General features: G+C 36.0%; 1 protein-coding gene across 1 annotated transcript; it reads right to left on the bottom strand.

Moving 5' to 3' along the window:
* Positions 1 to 10956: 10956 nt before the first annotated feature.
* LOC142632532 (uncharacterized) lies at positions 10957 to 11388 on the bottom strand. Its single transcript, XM_075806917.1, has one exon. The coding sequence runs from the start codon at positions 11386 to 11388 to the stop codon at positions 10957 to 10959; it is 432 nt and encodes a 143-aa protein (XP_075663032.1).
* Positions 11389 to 18314: the final 6926 nt, after the last annotated feature.

Raw genomic sequence — 18314 nt, forward strand, 5'->3', positions numbered from 1 at the left:
TGAGCTTATATAGAGAAGTAAAATAAGTTACCTAATAGTACATTTACATGAAAAAGCTTGATAAGATGCTAGCTTTGACATGACACTCGAACAAGTAGAAGAAGATACTGGTAAGACACGAAAAGACACACATTTAAACAAGAAGAAGAAACAGATGAAAGAAACGCAGGATGTACGTGGAAAACCCTAGAAAAGGGATGAAAAACCACGGCTTGAGCAAGAATGTAATGTTCTTGCTCTTGTTCAGATTGTATTATGTGTGAAAGGAGATCCATTTCTTACAACAAAGTTGTTCTTTTCTCTCCCCAACTCTCTATCCTCTTCTACAAAATATCTACTTGGGTTCTCATCCTAACAACACAGCTACATGTTCCTTTTATACTTTAAGGAATATGGCTGAGTACAAAGCCAGGTGTCAAGTCATCATTTCTCTATTTTGGATCTTTTCATAACCGTGATGTCATTTGCTGACTAGAGGATAAGAACTGCGCTAACGTTGCACTGGGACCCGTGAGTAGGTGACTTTGCCACTGCTTGGGAAACAAGTCTTGCACAATGAGAGGCATATCAGGAATACTGTGATTGATACACGTGTTTCTAATGTAGTCCAACATGCATTCAACCAATAAAAGGTGTCCTCATAGCTTCCGTCCTTAGGAATACTGTGATTGATACACCTATGCATTCTTCCATGCCTTAGTGGTGTTATGTACATTGGCCCCCCAACTGTCAATGGCATTTAATCGTAAAGGCCTTTGACAGTCACATTGGTTCAGGCATTAACACTCTAATAATCATGCCTTGTGACATTTGAAGATGGACATGTGGTTCCCAAGGGTGATCCTAGCCGTTTTGGCACCTTTTTGTTTCTTGCGTTTTGGTAGACAGACATTACTCCTCATAAATGTCATGTCTCTTCACTTAATTGCAATTGAGAGTTTAAGTAGTGAATGTTTCTTTTTCAATATTCATTCCTTTTGTATCTTTATGATTCTCTAAAAGAACTTAACCCTCACGAACAAAAACGTTAAACCTTTCTTCTGGTGGTTCTAACTCTCCAAAACACTCCTTATCTGAGAGTGCTTCCAGTGACCACCCTCCTTCTCCACCACCAAGTCCTATGCACCCCTCTCTCCCTTTTCCCATTCACCCTCTTCCTCCCCAAGTCTTTATTCCTGAAGAGGTCGCTCCCTTCAACTGGAGTGACGATGAAGAAGGCTTGGAGGAACCTCAGCTGAAGTCCAAAGAGGACGCTGAGCATGTAGTGATTGCTACATTCATGGATGCTCCTATCAGGTGTAGGAGAAGGTGAAGGCTTTCTTAGTCAAGCTTGGAGTCTAGTGCTTCAGAGCTTTTTGATCTTAAGGAGCTAGACTTTTCTGACAGCTCCTCTAATGATTCTGACTTAAGGGAAGGTGAAGACGAGGAGGAGGAGGAAGAAGAGAATGATGATGATGAAAAGGAGATGGAGTATCAAGCTCCAGATTATCCCCAAGAGGACTCTGGGGATGATACGGATGCCTATGCGCCTCGATCCCCTTGAGTTGTCTGCCATCAGACCTGTAGTTCTCTTTTTTTTTTTTTTTTTTTTTTTTTTTTTTCTTTTCTTTTATTATGTTTATTCTATTTAGCCATCTATTGGCTTAAGTTGTAGAAACTTTATCTTTCTTTATTTTGTTATAATTTTGTGTTTCTTTTTGTATAGTAAAGAGGTGATAGGCCATATGGGCCAAACCATGTAAATCCCTTTTTTCAATTTTTGTAAAAAAAAAAAAAAAACTTTTAACACAAAATATATAAAAGAAAGGAAAAGTTTATTTTATCACATATTTACTGTTTTTATTTATGTTGTGTGTTATGTTTATTTTATCACATAAAACTCCTACACAACACATAAAAGGGTAAATATGTCAGTTAACAAAATGTGAAATGTAGCAAATTAAATCATACCTGTTAGTGAAGGGTTTCGCCTTTGCACTTTGTCTATGAAGGCTGTTTCCTTGATCTCAACATCATTAAATACCATCTTTTGTCAGAAATTCAATTTTCACCATCAACTGACGCGTGTCAATTTTGAAAAGATGTCTCACTTTTGAACCATCCTCGTTGGAGGGAAAATATTAACTCCTCAAAGTATAAAAGGAAAAAAAAAAAAAAAACTATTTCCTTCCCTTATTTTTCTCTTTTTCCCTTTTCTTCTTCTTCTTCTTCTTCTTCTTCTTCTTCTTCTTCTTCAACCCAAAACCCAAAATTTTTAAAACACCAAATCATGGGTGTGAAATGTGTCCTTGAGATCTAGTTCTGCCAAATTTGCAAAACCTTTCCCTTCAAATAGTAACAAACCCCTTCTAAGAGGAGATGAAAATCTTTCCATAGAAGAACAATGGATTATTCTTCCTTTCTTCGAAGATAATTTGTTTGATAAAAGTCTCGATTGGGATTCAACCCCCTATCCTGAATTGTTAGAATGTGTTCCCTTAAATCCTATTGTATGATTCTATGTATGACACTATGTATGACTTAGTGTTATGATTAATAAAGTTGTTTTATTATTATCTAAAATAAAGGTAACATGAATATTTGGACATTATCATATAGTCCATGAGATGCATAGTATGTGATTTAGTCACAGAAGATATAAATCACAAGTTTTTAGTAAACTCAGAATTATAGTTCGTAGTCAATGATGAAATTGGGCATTTCATCTGCGAAGACTATAACATATCAACTAAGATGATTTGTCTTGATCATGGAAGTGGAGACTTCTAGTTGGTATGTTGATATGTTTTAAGAGTTAAGACATATTGAACTGGACCGTTATGAGATTTATTATTCTCCTAACGACTATCAAATGAATAATAAATTCTCACGACTTCTATTTGATCTCTTAATCCTAAGAGAATAATGGATCTGATCATGAAGTGTAGGTTGCTTTGATATATCAGGAGTGAGATTTAAAGTCACGATCAAAGTCTCAGTATGTTGGGCATAGGGGTATCAATGTTCAACCCAACCCACGAACACGACACGAACCCGACACGGGTTTTTTCGGGTTAGGGTTGAGCCTTAATGGGTTTGGGTCATAAACGGGTTGACCCGAAAGCGACACGATAAGAAATAGGTCATAAGCGGGTCAACCCGTTTAACCCGCAATAGACACGTTTGACACGCCAATTTATTTGGGTCAAACCCGAAATGACCCGCTTAACACAACTCGTTTAACTCGTATAACAAATAAATATTTATTTTATTTTAGATTTGTCAAATACCTTTTATATCCAACATATATTTTAAATTTAAAAATAAAAGTGAGTAATTACAAAAATTTACAAGGGATATAATTGAAAATTGAAACTTTACAAACCCTAAATCTCTAAACCCTACAAACCCTAAACCTCTAAACCTTCTTATAAATATCTAATTCTTTTATTTTATTTCAGCCGTACTTTTTTTCACAAGCCAATTCTCATACTCAAGTGTAAACTAAACTCTCTAGCCGGTTATCTCTCTCTCTCAAATGTGTGTTTTTTTTTTTTTTTTCTTCTGCATAATGCTTTTCAGCTTTTGTACAATAAACTTTGAAGTTTGAACCCATGTGCCTTGTGTTTTTCTTGATTGCATGATATGGCCCACTTGTTTTAGTTTCTTTGAATGATAATAAGACAACTTGACATTATGCTTGTTGGCCATCTCATAAACATGTGTTAATTCCCTTGGATCCGTATATTATTTTTTGAAGTGTCTTTCATGTGTTGCAAATTATAGAATTAAAAAGTGTTTGTGATGGAAATAAGAATAAAACGTCAAGAACAGTGTTTATATTTGTATTGTAATGTGTTGTTTATTTGCATTTTGTGAACTGTGTTATTTTATTTTTGTTAAACTATGTTATTTTGAATTTGGGCTGAAGTGTTGCACTTCTTTTGGAGTGTAAAGAACTTATTTCTAGATGAATATTATATTTTTGTTGAACTATATTATTTTGAACGTGGGTTGAAGACTTGAAGTGTATGCATTGCTTTTTGGGATGTAAAAAAAATTATTTCTAGATGGATGTTATATTTAATATTATGCAGGTTGAAATGGGTTATGTTATATTCGTGTCAACCCAACACAACTCGTTTATTAAGTGTGTTAAATGGGTTGGGTCAGGTCAACCCGTCTTATTAACAGGTCGAGTTAGGGTTGAAGGATCCTGACATGATTATTAAATGGGTCGGGTTAGGGTTGAGTCATTTAGTAGAATACCCCTACCTCGACACGACACGAACCCGACACGCTAACCCGAATTGACACCCCTAGTTGGGCAGCCGCATTTAATGTTGATGGAACATATATTTTCAAGATGGAATTCATAATCTCTTAACGGAGATATAAAATATTCCCTTGAGATAAGTTTAATAGGTTTAGTTATTCAGAGTGTTAGGCTTAACCACTTTAGTAAGGAGATACTAAAGTATATATTTATGAAATTGGATTTCATAAATATATGATGAATAACTTAAAGGATTAAACCGGACACTTAAGGATTAAGATGTAGTAATCTTCAAAGTGACAGTCTACATTTATGACTTTGTATTACTATGAATATTTTATGAAAGGGTTGGATGTATAATAAAGTCTTGGGAAATAATTTATTAATAAGGCCTAGAGTGCAATTATATTTATATAGTGGTATTAAATATAATTAATGGTAGCTTTGGACTTTGCAAGAGTTGACAGAAAAGCTCAAGGCCCATTGGAGCTAGTGTCTTATTGGTCCCTTTTGGTCCGATTCCAAGCCAAACACTAAAGCCCAATTGGAAAGGCTTAATAAGCCAGCCCAATTAGATAATCAGTTAGTTATAAAGCGAGAAATATACAGAATTTTTTATAAGAGAAAAAGAAAAAGAGAGACATCATTATGAAATGATGTGTATGTGTGAGTGACGCCACTCGATAATTCTCCCTTGAAAACTGATTGAGAGACCACACTTCTTGGGCGTAAAGTGGAATTGGAGTGAAGATTAAAAGTATTTCCAAGTACTTCTAATCTTTTATTTTGGATTTCACCACACCAAGATACGCTATCTTGTTCTTAAATTCTGGAATTTACATAGTGTTTTGTCAATCATGAATGAAATAGATTCATGTTTGTTGCTTCCACTGTGTGTTTTGTATGAGATACAAAACCAGATTTTCCAACATGAATATCCTCCCTACACGGCATGTGGGGAACCTGATGATCTTTTGAACATGGATCTAGAATTAAAGCATATTCCTAGGCTTGGCACTTGTAGAGGGGACTTTGCTCCCACCGTAGATGTAGTCTTCAAATCTCATACTTTTGTTTTCAGGGGGTTGGAGAAGCTGGTGTCGAAGAGTGTTAGCTCATCCTCCCTTCATGAACATCTTGCAAAGAGTGAAAGCTTGTGGAGACCTTTCTTGTGTTCTCTAATCTAGAGATCAGCAAAGATAGTGAAAGTTTGCTCTCTCTTTTGTATCAATGGAACTCTACTACTCACACATTCTTCACAGGGTGTCAAGAAATCTCTCAATCTCTGGAAGATGTCTACGAGATATTGAGACTTAACCTGTTCAGAGATGGTGAAGTAGTTAAAATCTTTTTATCTCCTGATGAGTCTAAGGCTGTGAAGTTCCTTGAAGACGCAGTGAAGAAGACTTTAAAGAAACTAGTCTTAAAAGCAGCAAGGAAGGGGAAAGCCCCCAGTGAGGAAGTATTAGAAGATACTAGTGTTGGCGGAGACAAAGGTTCCATGGCCAACTTCTGGGGATGGATTAGATATTTTTGGAGAGAATATGCTGATGGTGTAGATGAGGAAGCTAATGGAGACTCCCTGAAGGAAGGTAATGACTTCGTTGTTGGAGAAGGTAATCCTAGAACTTACAAACTTGAAGTCTTTATTGCCTTTTTACTTTCCCGTCATCTATGTGAGAGATATCCCCATGAGAAGATTCTAAGTAGAAACTTTCTCTTAGCTATTAAACTAGCCAAAGGACAATCCTTTCCCCTTGCTCCCTATTTTTTAGGAACTTTGTATTCTTAACTAGATCATTTTACCCTTGACTTGCAATGTTCATGGGGTAGATTTCAAGTTGAAACTTTTGTAGGCCTTTTTGCAAATATGGTTGTGGGAACACTTTAGGAACTATGCCCTTGTCCCTAAGGTGCTAAGTTTTTATAAAACCAGCCTGCCATCACCCCAAGGCTTGCCATGCTTTAAGCGTTGGAACAAGGTGACAGTGTCTTCAAATAGTCTCCTTAGTAAGGTGTTGGATGACCCTACTGATTGGATAGCCAGATCCTATTCTGCCTTGGAGGGTGGACTTTCCCCATTGTTCACTTCCTTAGAGACCATTTCTGTTTCTTGCTACAGGGACACCCACTGGTCTGAGGAAAAACTCTTTTTTATTGCTTGTGTTTTTCCTTCTCATCTCCAGGCACAGTTTTAGGATGAGTACGAAACTCAAACCTATAATCCCCACAGGTTTGCTCGTCAATTTGGTTTTGACCAAGGTATACTAAGGCATCTCTCTACCTTAGCTTTACTCGTTGTAGTGGCCTCTTTAGCCTTTAAAAGAGAGAATCTCGTCAAAATATTGATATCAAGCCCTGAAATCCCTTTTACTTCCCCCCACCAGAACTGGACTGCCTTCACCTAGATTTAAGTCATGGTGGTCTGACATTATAGAACGTTTTAGGAATCTTGGGGAAAGTGGTGCCTAACGAGTGGATGTCCCACCTATTTTTCAGGAAGATTTAACTTTGAAGCCCCTACCAAAAGCCAAACTTTTAGGCACTAAGAGAAAGAAAAATGCAAAAACCCCCTTTAGCAAGAAGCCCATGGTACACTCCTTTCTCTATAGTGACTAACTCTTGTAACCTCTTCTTTTATCCAATGGCGCAAGTAACTTTTATTTCTTTCTCCATTTTTGACCTTTGATAGGTTACAACCTTTGTTTCTCAAGCTCAACCCAGAGCAAGAGTCACTTCTTTAACCCGAGAGGTTTCTGTACAAGAAATGACTTCTAATGAAGAAACAGAGTCTAACATTGAAAGGGAGGACTCAAATCGGGTGTATGCCGAAAATCCTCAAGAGAAAGAAGACTTAACAGAAGCTACTTCCAAGGAACAAGAGGGTGAAAGCGCCCAGACAGAGTCTGATCCATTGGTCTCATTGGTTTCTCCTAATCCGAGAGCAATCAGTTCTCTATTACTCTCCAAATATCTTGAAACCATGAAGGATACCAGCAAATGGGTCTATTATATCCCAACTGCAGTCAAAGGGCAAAGAGGATTGTCTAGCTCTTCCCCTTGACAATTTCCTTTCCACACTAAGTAAGGCTGAGAGCCTAAGTGTCAATGTCGGCTGGCTAAAGAGCCGTGTCACTACATTGAGGGACTTAAAGAAGGCAGGACCCTCTATTCATGCTTCCTTATCCTCACTTCGTGAATTGAGAGTTAAGGAGAACTCATGCATCAACAAAGCAAAGGAAACAGAATCAACCTTACAGGTACGTGTCACTTCAATCACACAGATCCAGGAATCTATCAATAGACTTCAGGTGGAATTAACATCCCAGCAAGAAGCGAGTTTTGCCCTTCAAGCTCAATTAGAAGTTGTCACCACATAATGTAACTCTTTGAAGAAAGAGATTGAGAAGTTGGAAGGCGAGTTAGAAGCTTTGAGCGATTCAGATTTCTCTCTTGAAAACTTTAGTTCTCTCATGAACATCATTTAATTTTTTCAAGTTGTAATATTTTATGATCTTGAGAGGTCATGAGGTTGTATTATAAACTTTACTATGCTTTATTTCACTAAACCATTTAAACTTTGTATGCATAATATGAACAATAGCATATGAAATGGCTGAATAAAGTCTTTGTTTATAGTAGTATGAGTTTTGCAAAACACAATATCGGTTTGACATGATGGCCACAAAAAATATTTTTATAAGATTAGGCATGATACTTCTTAAGGTGAGCTCCACTAACGGGGCTATACACCTTTATACCTGCTTGATCCTTTAGCCAGTAAGGTCATGTTGGATGTGTGATGGAAATATGTAGGAGCGCAGTGGAAAACAAACGGATCTACTTCATTCATAAAAGTTAACATGTACTATATAAGTTTCAGAATTTAAGAACAAGAGAGTGTACCTTGGAGCGGTGAATTTCAAAACCGAAGATTAGAAGCACTTGGGAACACTTTCAATCTTCACTCCAATTCCACTAACGCCCAAGATGTGTGGTCTCTCAATTAGTTCCAAAAAGAGAAGGTCAAGGAGTGTCTAACACTTCTTACACTGCTTCACAAATTGTGTTCATACAATTCTCTATAGAAAATTCTGTATGTTTCTCCCTTTGTATCTAACCGATTATCTAATTGGGCTGGCCTTTTGGGCCTTTCCAATTGGGGTTAAGTGTGTGGCTTGAAGTGGAACCAAAAGAGACCAATAAGACACTAGCTCCAATGAATCTTGGGTTTTTCTGTCAACTCTTGACAAGTCCAAAGTTACCATTAACTATATTTAATACCACTATATAAATATAGTTGCACTCTAGGTCTTATCTATAAATTATATCCCAAGATTTAATTGTACATGCAACTCCTTCATAAAATATTCGTAGTAACACAAAGTCATGAATGTAGACTACCACTTCGTAAATTACTACATTTTATCCTTGAGTACCCGGTTTAATCCTTTAAGTTATTCATCATATATTTATGAAATCCAATTTCATAAATATATACTCTAGTAACTATTTACTAAAGTAGTTAGGTCTAACATTCTGAATAACAAACCCATTAAACTTATCTCAAGGAAATATTTTATATCTCCATTAAGAGACTATGAATTCCATCTTGAGAATATATGTTACATCAACACTAAATGTGGTTGCCCAATATACTGAGGTTTTGACCGTTACTCTAGATCTCACTCTTGATATATCAAAGCAACCTACACCTCATAATTAAGTCCATTATTCTCTCAGGATTAAGAGTTCATGCAAATATAAGTCGAGAGTTTATTATTCATTTAACAGTCGCTGGAAGAATAATAAATCACGGTCCAGTTCAATATGTTTTAACTCTTAAAACATATCAACATACCAACTAGAAATCTCCATTTCCATGATCAAGCCAAATCATCTTAGTTGATATGTTATAGTCTTCGCAAATGAAATGCCCAATTTTCATCACCAACTACAAACTACATTTTGAGTTTACAAGAAACTTGTGATTTACAACTTCTGTGACTAAATCACATACAATGCATCTCATAGACTATATGATAATGTCTCAATATTCATGTTACCATTATTTTTAGATAATAATAAAATAACTTTATTAAACACAACATTAAGTCATACATAATGTCATAAATAATAACATACATGGCATCATACAATAGGATTTAAGGGCACTAATCCTAACAATGTGCTTCTTCTACTATGTATGGTCCTTCCAATTTTGGAGAAAACTTATGTTTAACAGCTCTAGCCACTCCTCGCACATGCAGGGCAATTTTCCAAACAAGTTCTCCCGCTTGAAACTTTCTTTCTCTAACTCAGCCTTCATGCCTAGCCTTCATATTAGCCTGATAAAGGTGGTTATGAGAGGCAGCATTATCATGCATCTCTTCCATAACTTCCAAAGTATCTTCTCTGGGTATCCTACAATCTCTGCTATTTTCACTATTGGCTTTACTAAATCTATTAGGATGACAGCCTCTGTGCCCTAGACTAGAGAAAAGGGTGAAGCTCCTATAGCTTGTGATTTGGCTGTTCTATAAGCCCACAGAGCTGTAGGCAGCTCCTCTTTCCACCCCTCTCCATTTTTCTTAGTCATTTTTCCCAATATCTTCAATAATTTTTTGTTAGAAGCCTCAACTTGATCATTTCCTTTAGGATAATAAGGTGTCGATGTCATGTGAGAAATGGAGTATCATTCTGTTAAACAACACACATCCTTGTTAAGGAATGGTGTGCCATTGTTAGAAATAATTTTGTTGGGTACCCCAAAACAACATATTATATTCTCCCTTAAGAAATTAGCCACTAAGCTACCTATTGCCTTCTTTACAACCACAACCTCTACCCACTTTGTAAGTAGCTCAGTAGCTACCAGTATCCATGTACATCCTTCAGGGGGGGGGGGGTTTATAGGTCCTATAAAATCCAACCTCCAACTATGGAATGGATATGGAGTAACAATTGGATGAAGATTTTGATGGCTGGTGTGTATTTCATCCCCTTACCTTTGACATTCTTGACATTTTTTGGCAAAGTTTTAGGCATCCCTTTCCATTGTGGGCCAGTAATATCCCTGATGTAAAGCCATTTGCCATAGCTTTCTCCCACCATGGTGTCATGCTGGCTCTTTTTCATGCAAATCTGAAAGAAAACCATTAACTTCTTTAGTGGGAATACATACCATCCACCTCCCTTGAAAGCTTTTTTTGAACAACTTCCCATCTACCACTTTAAACTTGGTCATGTATTTCTTCAACTTTTCTCCCTGTACTCGATCAGCAGGTAATACACCTTGCAAAAGGTATATTAAGTACGAATCTTGCCAATCTTCTTCCAACAGCTCGCCATTAAGCACCTCTGCTTGGTCAGGAGGAATGATAGAACAAGTTTTACAACTCTTTTGTTCTTCTTTAGCATCATTGGCCATTTCTGGCCAAAAGATCCCTAGCCTTTGTAATCTTCTATATAGGCTAACATCAATATTTGCACCACAAATATCATAGTACAACATATGCAATAATGTCAATCCCTCCTGTCTCAAAACACACCTTATCAACAAACCCTTTGCTCCATTGAAAAACAAACCCCCATTGATCTTGAGGAAGTTTTTCATGTTTGCTGGTAACTCTGACCCAACATACTTCCCTTGAGTCATTGCTTTCAACAAATGATCTCACCAATCTTGAAGGAAACACGGCTTATCCTAGACTAAACCAGGTTGTTTCTCTACTCAGCATCATTTTCTCTTTCTTCAACACAAACTTAATGGCTAGGGTAGCTAGCGAGTCAGCAAACTTGTTCTCATTTATGTTAACCACCTTGTATTGTATGGAAGTAAAGTGTTCCATAATCCTCTGTAATGCAACTTTGTAAGCAGTCAAATTAGGATTCTTTACTCCATAAATTCCTTCAACTTGCCTTATTACCAACTTAGAATCACCAAATATCTTTAACCTTTTTATGCCCAGCCTTTCAGCGGCCTTTAGCCCTACTAGCAAGGCCTCATACTCTTCTTCATTGTTAGAGCAAGGAAAACGTAACTTGTAGGCAAATGTATGTTCCTCCCCTGGTGACTTTAAAACCACTCCTATCCCTCCCCTTTGAGATGTTGATGAGCCATCGAAATACATTGACTACTCCTGCTCCTCTGTCACCAGAACTTCCTGTTGAGGAGATGAAAAATCACTTGTCCTAAGGAAGTTAGCCAGCAGGTCAGCTATTGCCTGGCTTTTGATGGTGGTTGGTCTTATGCACTCGATAGCAAGGCATGATGTCAGGATGGCCCACTACACCATCCTTCCTAACAATTAAGGGCGGGTTAAGAGATAATTCACAGAATTGCTCTTGGTCACCAACTGCACATGATGCCCCAAAAAGTAGCGATTGAATTTTGACACAGCAAAAGCTAAAGACAAACATACTTTCTTAGTAGTTGAGTATCTTAACTCTGGTCCCTTCATAAGCCTACTAATATAGTATATGGGCTTCTCTACCCCTTCCTGCTCTTGAACTAACAATGCTCCCAAGGATTGCTCCGTGTTGGCTATGTACAACAATAAGGGTTTTCCGGGTATAAGGGCCACCATTGTGTGAAGATCCGCCAATATCATCCGGATTTTCTTGAATGCCTTTTGACATTGATCACACCGTACAAAAGTTACTCCCTTTCTTTGTTTGCTCCATAAGAGGCTTCAAGATCTCAGCTAGACCTGGGATGAATCTTCTCAAGTAAGAAACTTTTCACACAAAGCTTCTCAACTACTTCAGAGTTGTAGGGGGACTGAGAGTAGTTATTGCTTCAACCTTTGTAGGATCCAAATCAATCCCTCTGTGATGAACAAGAAACCCCAAGAACTTCCTTGAAGATACCCCAAAGGCACACTTGGAAGGGTTCATCCTTAAGTTGTGCTCCCTACATCTTTCACAGACTTGCCTCAAATGCAACAAATGCTCAAAATGATTCTTTGCCTTCACCACAAGATCATCAATGTAATCCTCCATCTCTTTATGAAGCATATCACCAAAGATCAAAGTCATAGTTCTTTGGTAAGTAGCACCCGCATTCTTCAATCCAAAAGGTATCACCTTATAGAAAACGTTTTCGAAAGGTGTTCTAAAGGCAGTTTTCAGAGCATCTGCTGGATCCATAAAGATCTGATTATACCCACTAGTATCAACATTAGGAAGTGGGAATTCATCCTTTGGACAAGCTTTATGGAGATCCCGAAAATCCACACAGATTCTTATCTAGCCGCCTTTCTTCTTCACAGGAACTATTTTGGCCAACCAACTTGGGCATTCACTCTCTTCATTGAATCCTGCCTTCAAAAGCTTTTGCATTTCAAGCTTTATCTTTTCCTCCACATCCGAACGATATTTCCTCGATGGTTGCTTCACAGGTTTAGCATTAGGATCTACTTTTAATTTGTGCATTACCAAACTTGGGCTCAGACCTAGCACTTCTTGGTAACTCCAAGCAAAAACATCCTTGTATTCCTTCAACAAGGCTACCATCTTTCTTCTTTCTTCTTCAAACAAACTTTTACTAATTTGTGCCAATCTTTCACCTTTTTCTCCATTGTTTAGATCAACCTCAACAAGTTCCTTTTGTACATTCTTAACTACATCATTCATGCACTCAGGGGCTTCTTTCACATGCTCCTTAGCTACATGAACTTCCTCTGGCTGTTGTGTCGGATTAAGGGAATTAGGCTCACCATCCTCCTCATCCCCTTCCTTTAACCGTCAGAATTCATATATCACCTGGCCATTAGGCCCAGTGACTCTTCTTATCTTGGAAGGCCTTTCTGGTTCCACTACTTCACCATCATCATCTTCCTCTGCTTGCAAGGCAATAGGATTAAAAGGAAGAATTATGTTCTCACCCTTAAGCTCATACTTTTGATATAAAGCTGCCTCAGCAAAATGAAGCTTTGCTCTATCAAAAGGCATCTTGGTTGCCTCAATAACTACTTGCTTATTCGTCCAAATGGTCTTCACACATTGGTGGTATGTGGAAGCCACAACTTTATATGCCTTCAGCCATGGACGACCTAAGATGATATGGTAAGATGTAGTCCCCTCCACTACATGCATGAGAGTGGGTGCCCGAATTGGCCCAACCCTAAGATCCAAAGACACATGCCCAAGAGTGTTTTGTTGCAAAGGCTCCTATTCCTACTACCGGTAGTGGCTTTGGAATGATTCTCTCTCTCTCGAAATACCTAAGGCATCAAATGTAGGGAGAGGCAGAATATTGGTGGATGCGCCAGTGTCTATCAATGCCTTTTTGATTCGAGATGCTCCTAAAAAGGCAGTGACATATAAAGGCATGTTGTCATCAACAACTCGGTTGACTAGATCTTTATTGGAAAAGGTGACCGAATCCTTTGCTTCTTGATATGCCACTTGCATCAAACTTCCTTCAACAGCTACCACTTCATGATTCCTTTCCATCACCTTGGTCAAAGCTTGGGCCGCCTCCCTTCTTGTCGTTGTCCTAAGACCTATTCCTTCAAGAACGGAGTGTATCTTATCTTCCTGCTAAATTCTTGTCACCATTTCTTCATCTACCAAAGGTGGAGGTGCTAAGCTGCTGCTAGCCATGTTCTCCGTGTTTTCTTCCATAGGATCCTCACGACCCATGAAGAAAGTCATTGCCAACTCTGTTCTACACATCTTTGGTCAGTCCTCTTCCCAGCTTTGATAACCAATTGGTAGAGTAGTACACAACATACCTTATAACTTACATTGTACTGGATACATAATGTAGAAATTGCAACAAAGCACTTCAAAATGAATGCTGCTACAATTGGTGATTTTTCTTATCATTTGCTTGTTTAGCTTTTGGATCTGTATTATGATTATGAAATTCACGTTTCTTGTTTGTCATAGGGATGACTATTTGAAAGGTCACATAGAGTTCTAGAAGACTCGAGGTATAGCAGGTGTTAGTCACCACACAAGTTGTACAATTAGAGGATGAAGTGACTAGGTAAATCCCTGTTGGTTCTTCACTTTCAACTTTGGCACTCAGTAGTCCACTCATTTTTAATTATAAATTTTTGGTACCCTTATTTGGACCCTTTACAGGACAAAGGTATTTTACATAAAATTTGCTCCTTATATTTCGATGGTGCTGCACCTATGTTTAATTAACAGTTTTATAGATCCTAAATTGTCATGTTAACAATTTTGAAACAAAAATTAATTAAACTTTAAATTAGCTCCCAATCAACCCCAAATAATATAGATATCAAATTTGAGCATACGAATAAAACCCAAAAAAAAAAAAAAAAAAAAACTGCAGCTTCACAGATTAACCAACAACCAAATCTAGAATAGAAATTGCAATAAAGCACTCCAAAATTTTACTTGTGAATAAATCAGGATGCGGAAGGATATAAAAAAATAAATAAAAATAAACAATTTTCTCAAAAGGAGCAGTAACCAAAACAATCCCCTTTAAGCTAGTCGTGCAAGGGTTCACTACAACACCCCCACCCCCCCCCCCCCCCCCCCCCCCAAAAAAAAGAGTTGAGAACGCAAGAGAGAAAGAAGTTATGGTTTTTTGTTTTTTGTTTTTTTTTTTCTTTCTTTCTAATATTCAGTCAAGATTAAAACCATTGAAACTGATGGCCAAGATTTTCCTAGGTATCATTCCCACTAAAAAAAATAGGGGATACCATAGAACAACCCTAGCTTGGGTTATTAAACATATAAGATATTAGTTCGACCAAAACATTTGGTGGCACTAAAATGGTTTTACCTTGCAATTTTCATGATATTGGTTACGCCAAGTTTCTTATTACCCTTTTACTATGTATATAATTTTGAAAATTACTACTGGACTATATATTCAATATCAATTCACATTAACTGTCCGTGAAATTCTATTAAATACAATACAAAATAAAAGAATAAATTGGTCCAATAGAATCTACTAAATTGAATGGGGCTAGGTGCATGAGATCGTTTAGGTCAATTACAGTTTTTTACGTTCAAAATCTTTGCATATAAATATTTTAATAGAAATAGTATAAAAATATGCTCATTGGTTCAGAGAAAATTAACAGCAAAAATATAAATAATTTAATTTGTATGAAAAGCTAACAAAAGCAAAATCCAATTTTGATTGTAATTGAGTTTTCTTTAAACTTTGGTTATATATATATATATATATATATATATATATATATATATATACACACACACACACACTAGTCGCTAACCCATGCAATGCACGGGATAGTTAAACAAAAATTACAAATATTTATTAAAAAAATAAATAATAATAACAATAAAATCAATCAAACTTTAGTATGACATTGCCTTATATGTTTCTTCGTAAACAACAAACAGTGGAGCTCAGTGGTCTTTATCTCATTGAGAACTCTCTCAGTTGCTACCTCCAAGAAAACCTTCTCACAATCCTTAACACATGTTTAAAGCAACATCAAAGCCAAAATTACAGATGAATAACCAATGAAATACATGGAAAAAATTTTTAAGGTTCTCACCTTGAGGAATCAAACACTAAAACAAAACATGTTGAAATGTAGCAGGCCTAAAATTTAATTAATAATGTACAAAAAAAAAACCCCTTAAAGATTTAAAACAATATGATAATACACACACACCACACAATATGAAAATTAATGACTCTTTCCTATAATTTGAAAAGAGGAAAATATGGAAAGCGATATATTTATGTACTGAGCACTATTATGCTACTAAAATCTTATATTACACTCATTAAAATTTTCCCATTTCAGAGGCTCTCCAAGTGCCATCATAAATTAGAAAATTGGAGCTTGATCTACATATAATTAATTATGGAGAAGAGAACCTAAAATTTTTCAACAATAAACTAAAGCATCACCATTTTCATTTTGGAAACATGGTCCTATAGTTAAACTGCTTAAGCAAAGTGAAGTAAATAGCCACTCCACATCCACAAGAAGCATAAGAAGAATAGTCATTGTAGTTTTAAAACTAATATTCACAAACAAATATCCTCAAAACCTTTAGCTCTGATAATTGATTTTGTTTTGGAATCAATAACATGAATCTCCTCAAAATCAAGCACCAACTCTGGGTCATCCAACCTCTGGTTCCTATTTTGATTCGTCTACAAAACCTGGAACAAAAATGCACCCTGGTGATGTTATTGCCAATAGTAACGAATGAGAAAAAGAACTTCATCATTTCAGTCCATAATATAACTTAATTAGCATCTTGAGAGAAATTAGTCACAATATTGAAGTCATTGTTAAAATGACCATATTATCCTATCATGCCACGCTATCAATAGACATCCTGATATTTATTGGGCAGCTAAAGGGCCAGGCCATATTGATATTTTCAATGATCTCTTAAGTATTTGAAATTTGGGATTTATCAAAATATTGTATGTCTGTCCAAAAAAAGACAGATTTTAGCAGCCAGTGGAACTACCAAAATTTTTCCCATACAAATAGGAACTTCAGTTCAGACATTTGTTTAAATCTTCAACCCAATAGAACCCATCTCCTCTCCCCCCCCCCCCCCCCCAAAACCCAAAAAAAAGATATGTGCCTGATGTTTTTTCACCAATCTAAAAGGTACGTTTGCCCATGCTATGACAGAGACTAAGTTTTTCTACTTTTATATCAATGAATATCAAATTGTTCCCTCTTTTTAGTCTTTCTAGTAAACATCAATTGTAAATCATAAGCAATGTCAATAATTTTGCATCCTTGTGAAACATGTTCAGGTACTATAGTTTTAAAGACTTCTCCCCTTTTACAATCAAACATCCCTATTCGCCCATATACCAATCCCCTCCCCTCCCCCTTTTCCCTTTCTGACTTTCTGTTGCTTTAAGTATGTTGCGAGAAGATTTGCGGTTTCTTGTTTCTCAATCTTTTCTAATTGTCTTTGTTCATTAGCTAATACATACAAATAAATGAAAGGAACAATTGTAACAAATAAATTTTTAAGAGCTCCTTTACACAAAAAAAAAATCTTAATCTATAAAACACAAATTAGCATTCACAAAATACATACTGCATCTGCATTAATAGGCATTGATCAAAAAAATATCTAGTGATTAATTGTGTATTACTAATTGATCGAAGTTTTTAAATAATAAAAACTTATATAAATTAAAAGTCCTAAATTAAAAATTATAAAATAATAATATAGTTCTTGTAATCTAGATTCTGTGTGCACTAAATAACTCTTTCTATTTTATCTACAAAGTAACCATAATATACCTAGCCATAGAAAACAATACTCAGTTCTCACACAACACAACAACAATAGCAAACACAACAAATAACCAAAAAAAAAAAAAAAAAATCTATAATACAAAGCCAAGAATAGCCAATAATTCTTATAAAAATAATATTTATAACACAAAACTATTTCTAAATCTAAGCATGATTGGAATACAAAACATGATGGGGCTAGGAAAACAATTAGTATTAAAGATGAGACACATGATACAAAATTAAACTCTAATTGAAATCCAATTTTTACATGGACTTAATTCACTTGGCACAAAATTTTAAAAACTTAGATAAGATGGGACACATGACGCAAAATTAGATTCTAATTGAATTCCAATTTGAAATCTAATTGGATATTTTTTTTTAGCATTGACTTTTAATATATACTAGCTTGTAATCCGTGCTAATTACACACAGGATTATTAAACAATGATGATAAGAAAAAATGAAAAATCAATAAAAATTAAACTATTAAATTTGCAAAATTCCTAAATTGACACAAACTCATCATTATTCCAAAAAAAAAAAAATCAAACTAAACGAGGAATTTGTGCGCGCGCGCACACACACAGAGGAACTTTAGCAAGAATCTATAATCTATATCTATATATATAACTAGTCGCTAACCCATGCGATGCATGGATTTATCTCAATGAAATTCGTGTGAGATGTTTATAGATTTAAAAAATAATAATTGATATTACATTTTGAATAGAATAGTACTTCTCAATTTGTGGTCTTCTCTTGTAAGAAAATAATGAGAAAGTTGATATTACATTTTCAGC

Source organism: Castanea sativa, chromosome 4 (assembly GCF_040712315.1).
Source record: "Castanea sativa cultivar Marrone di Chiusa Pesio chromosome 4, ASM4071231v1".
NCBI lineage: Eukaryota > Viridiplantae > Streptophyta > Magnoliopsida > Fagales > Fagaceae > Castanea > Castanea sativa.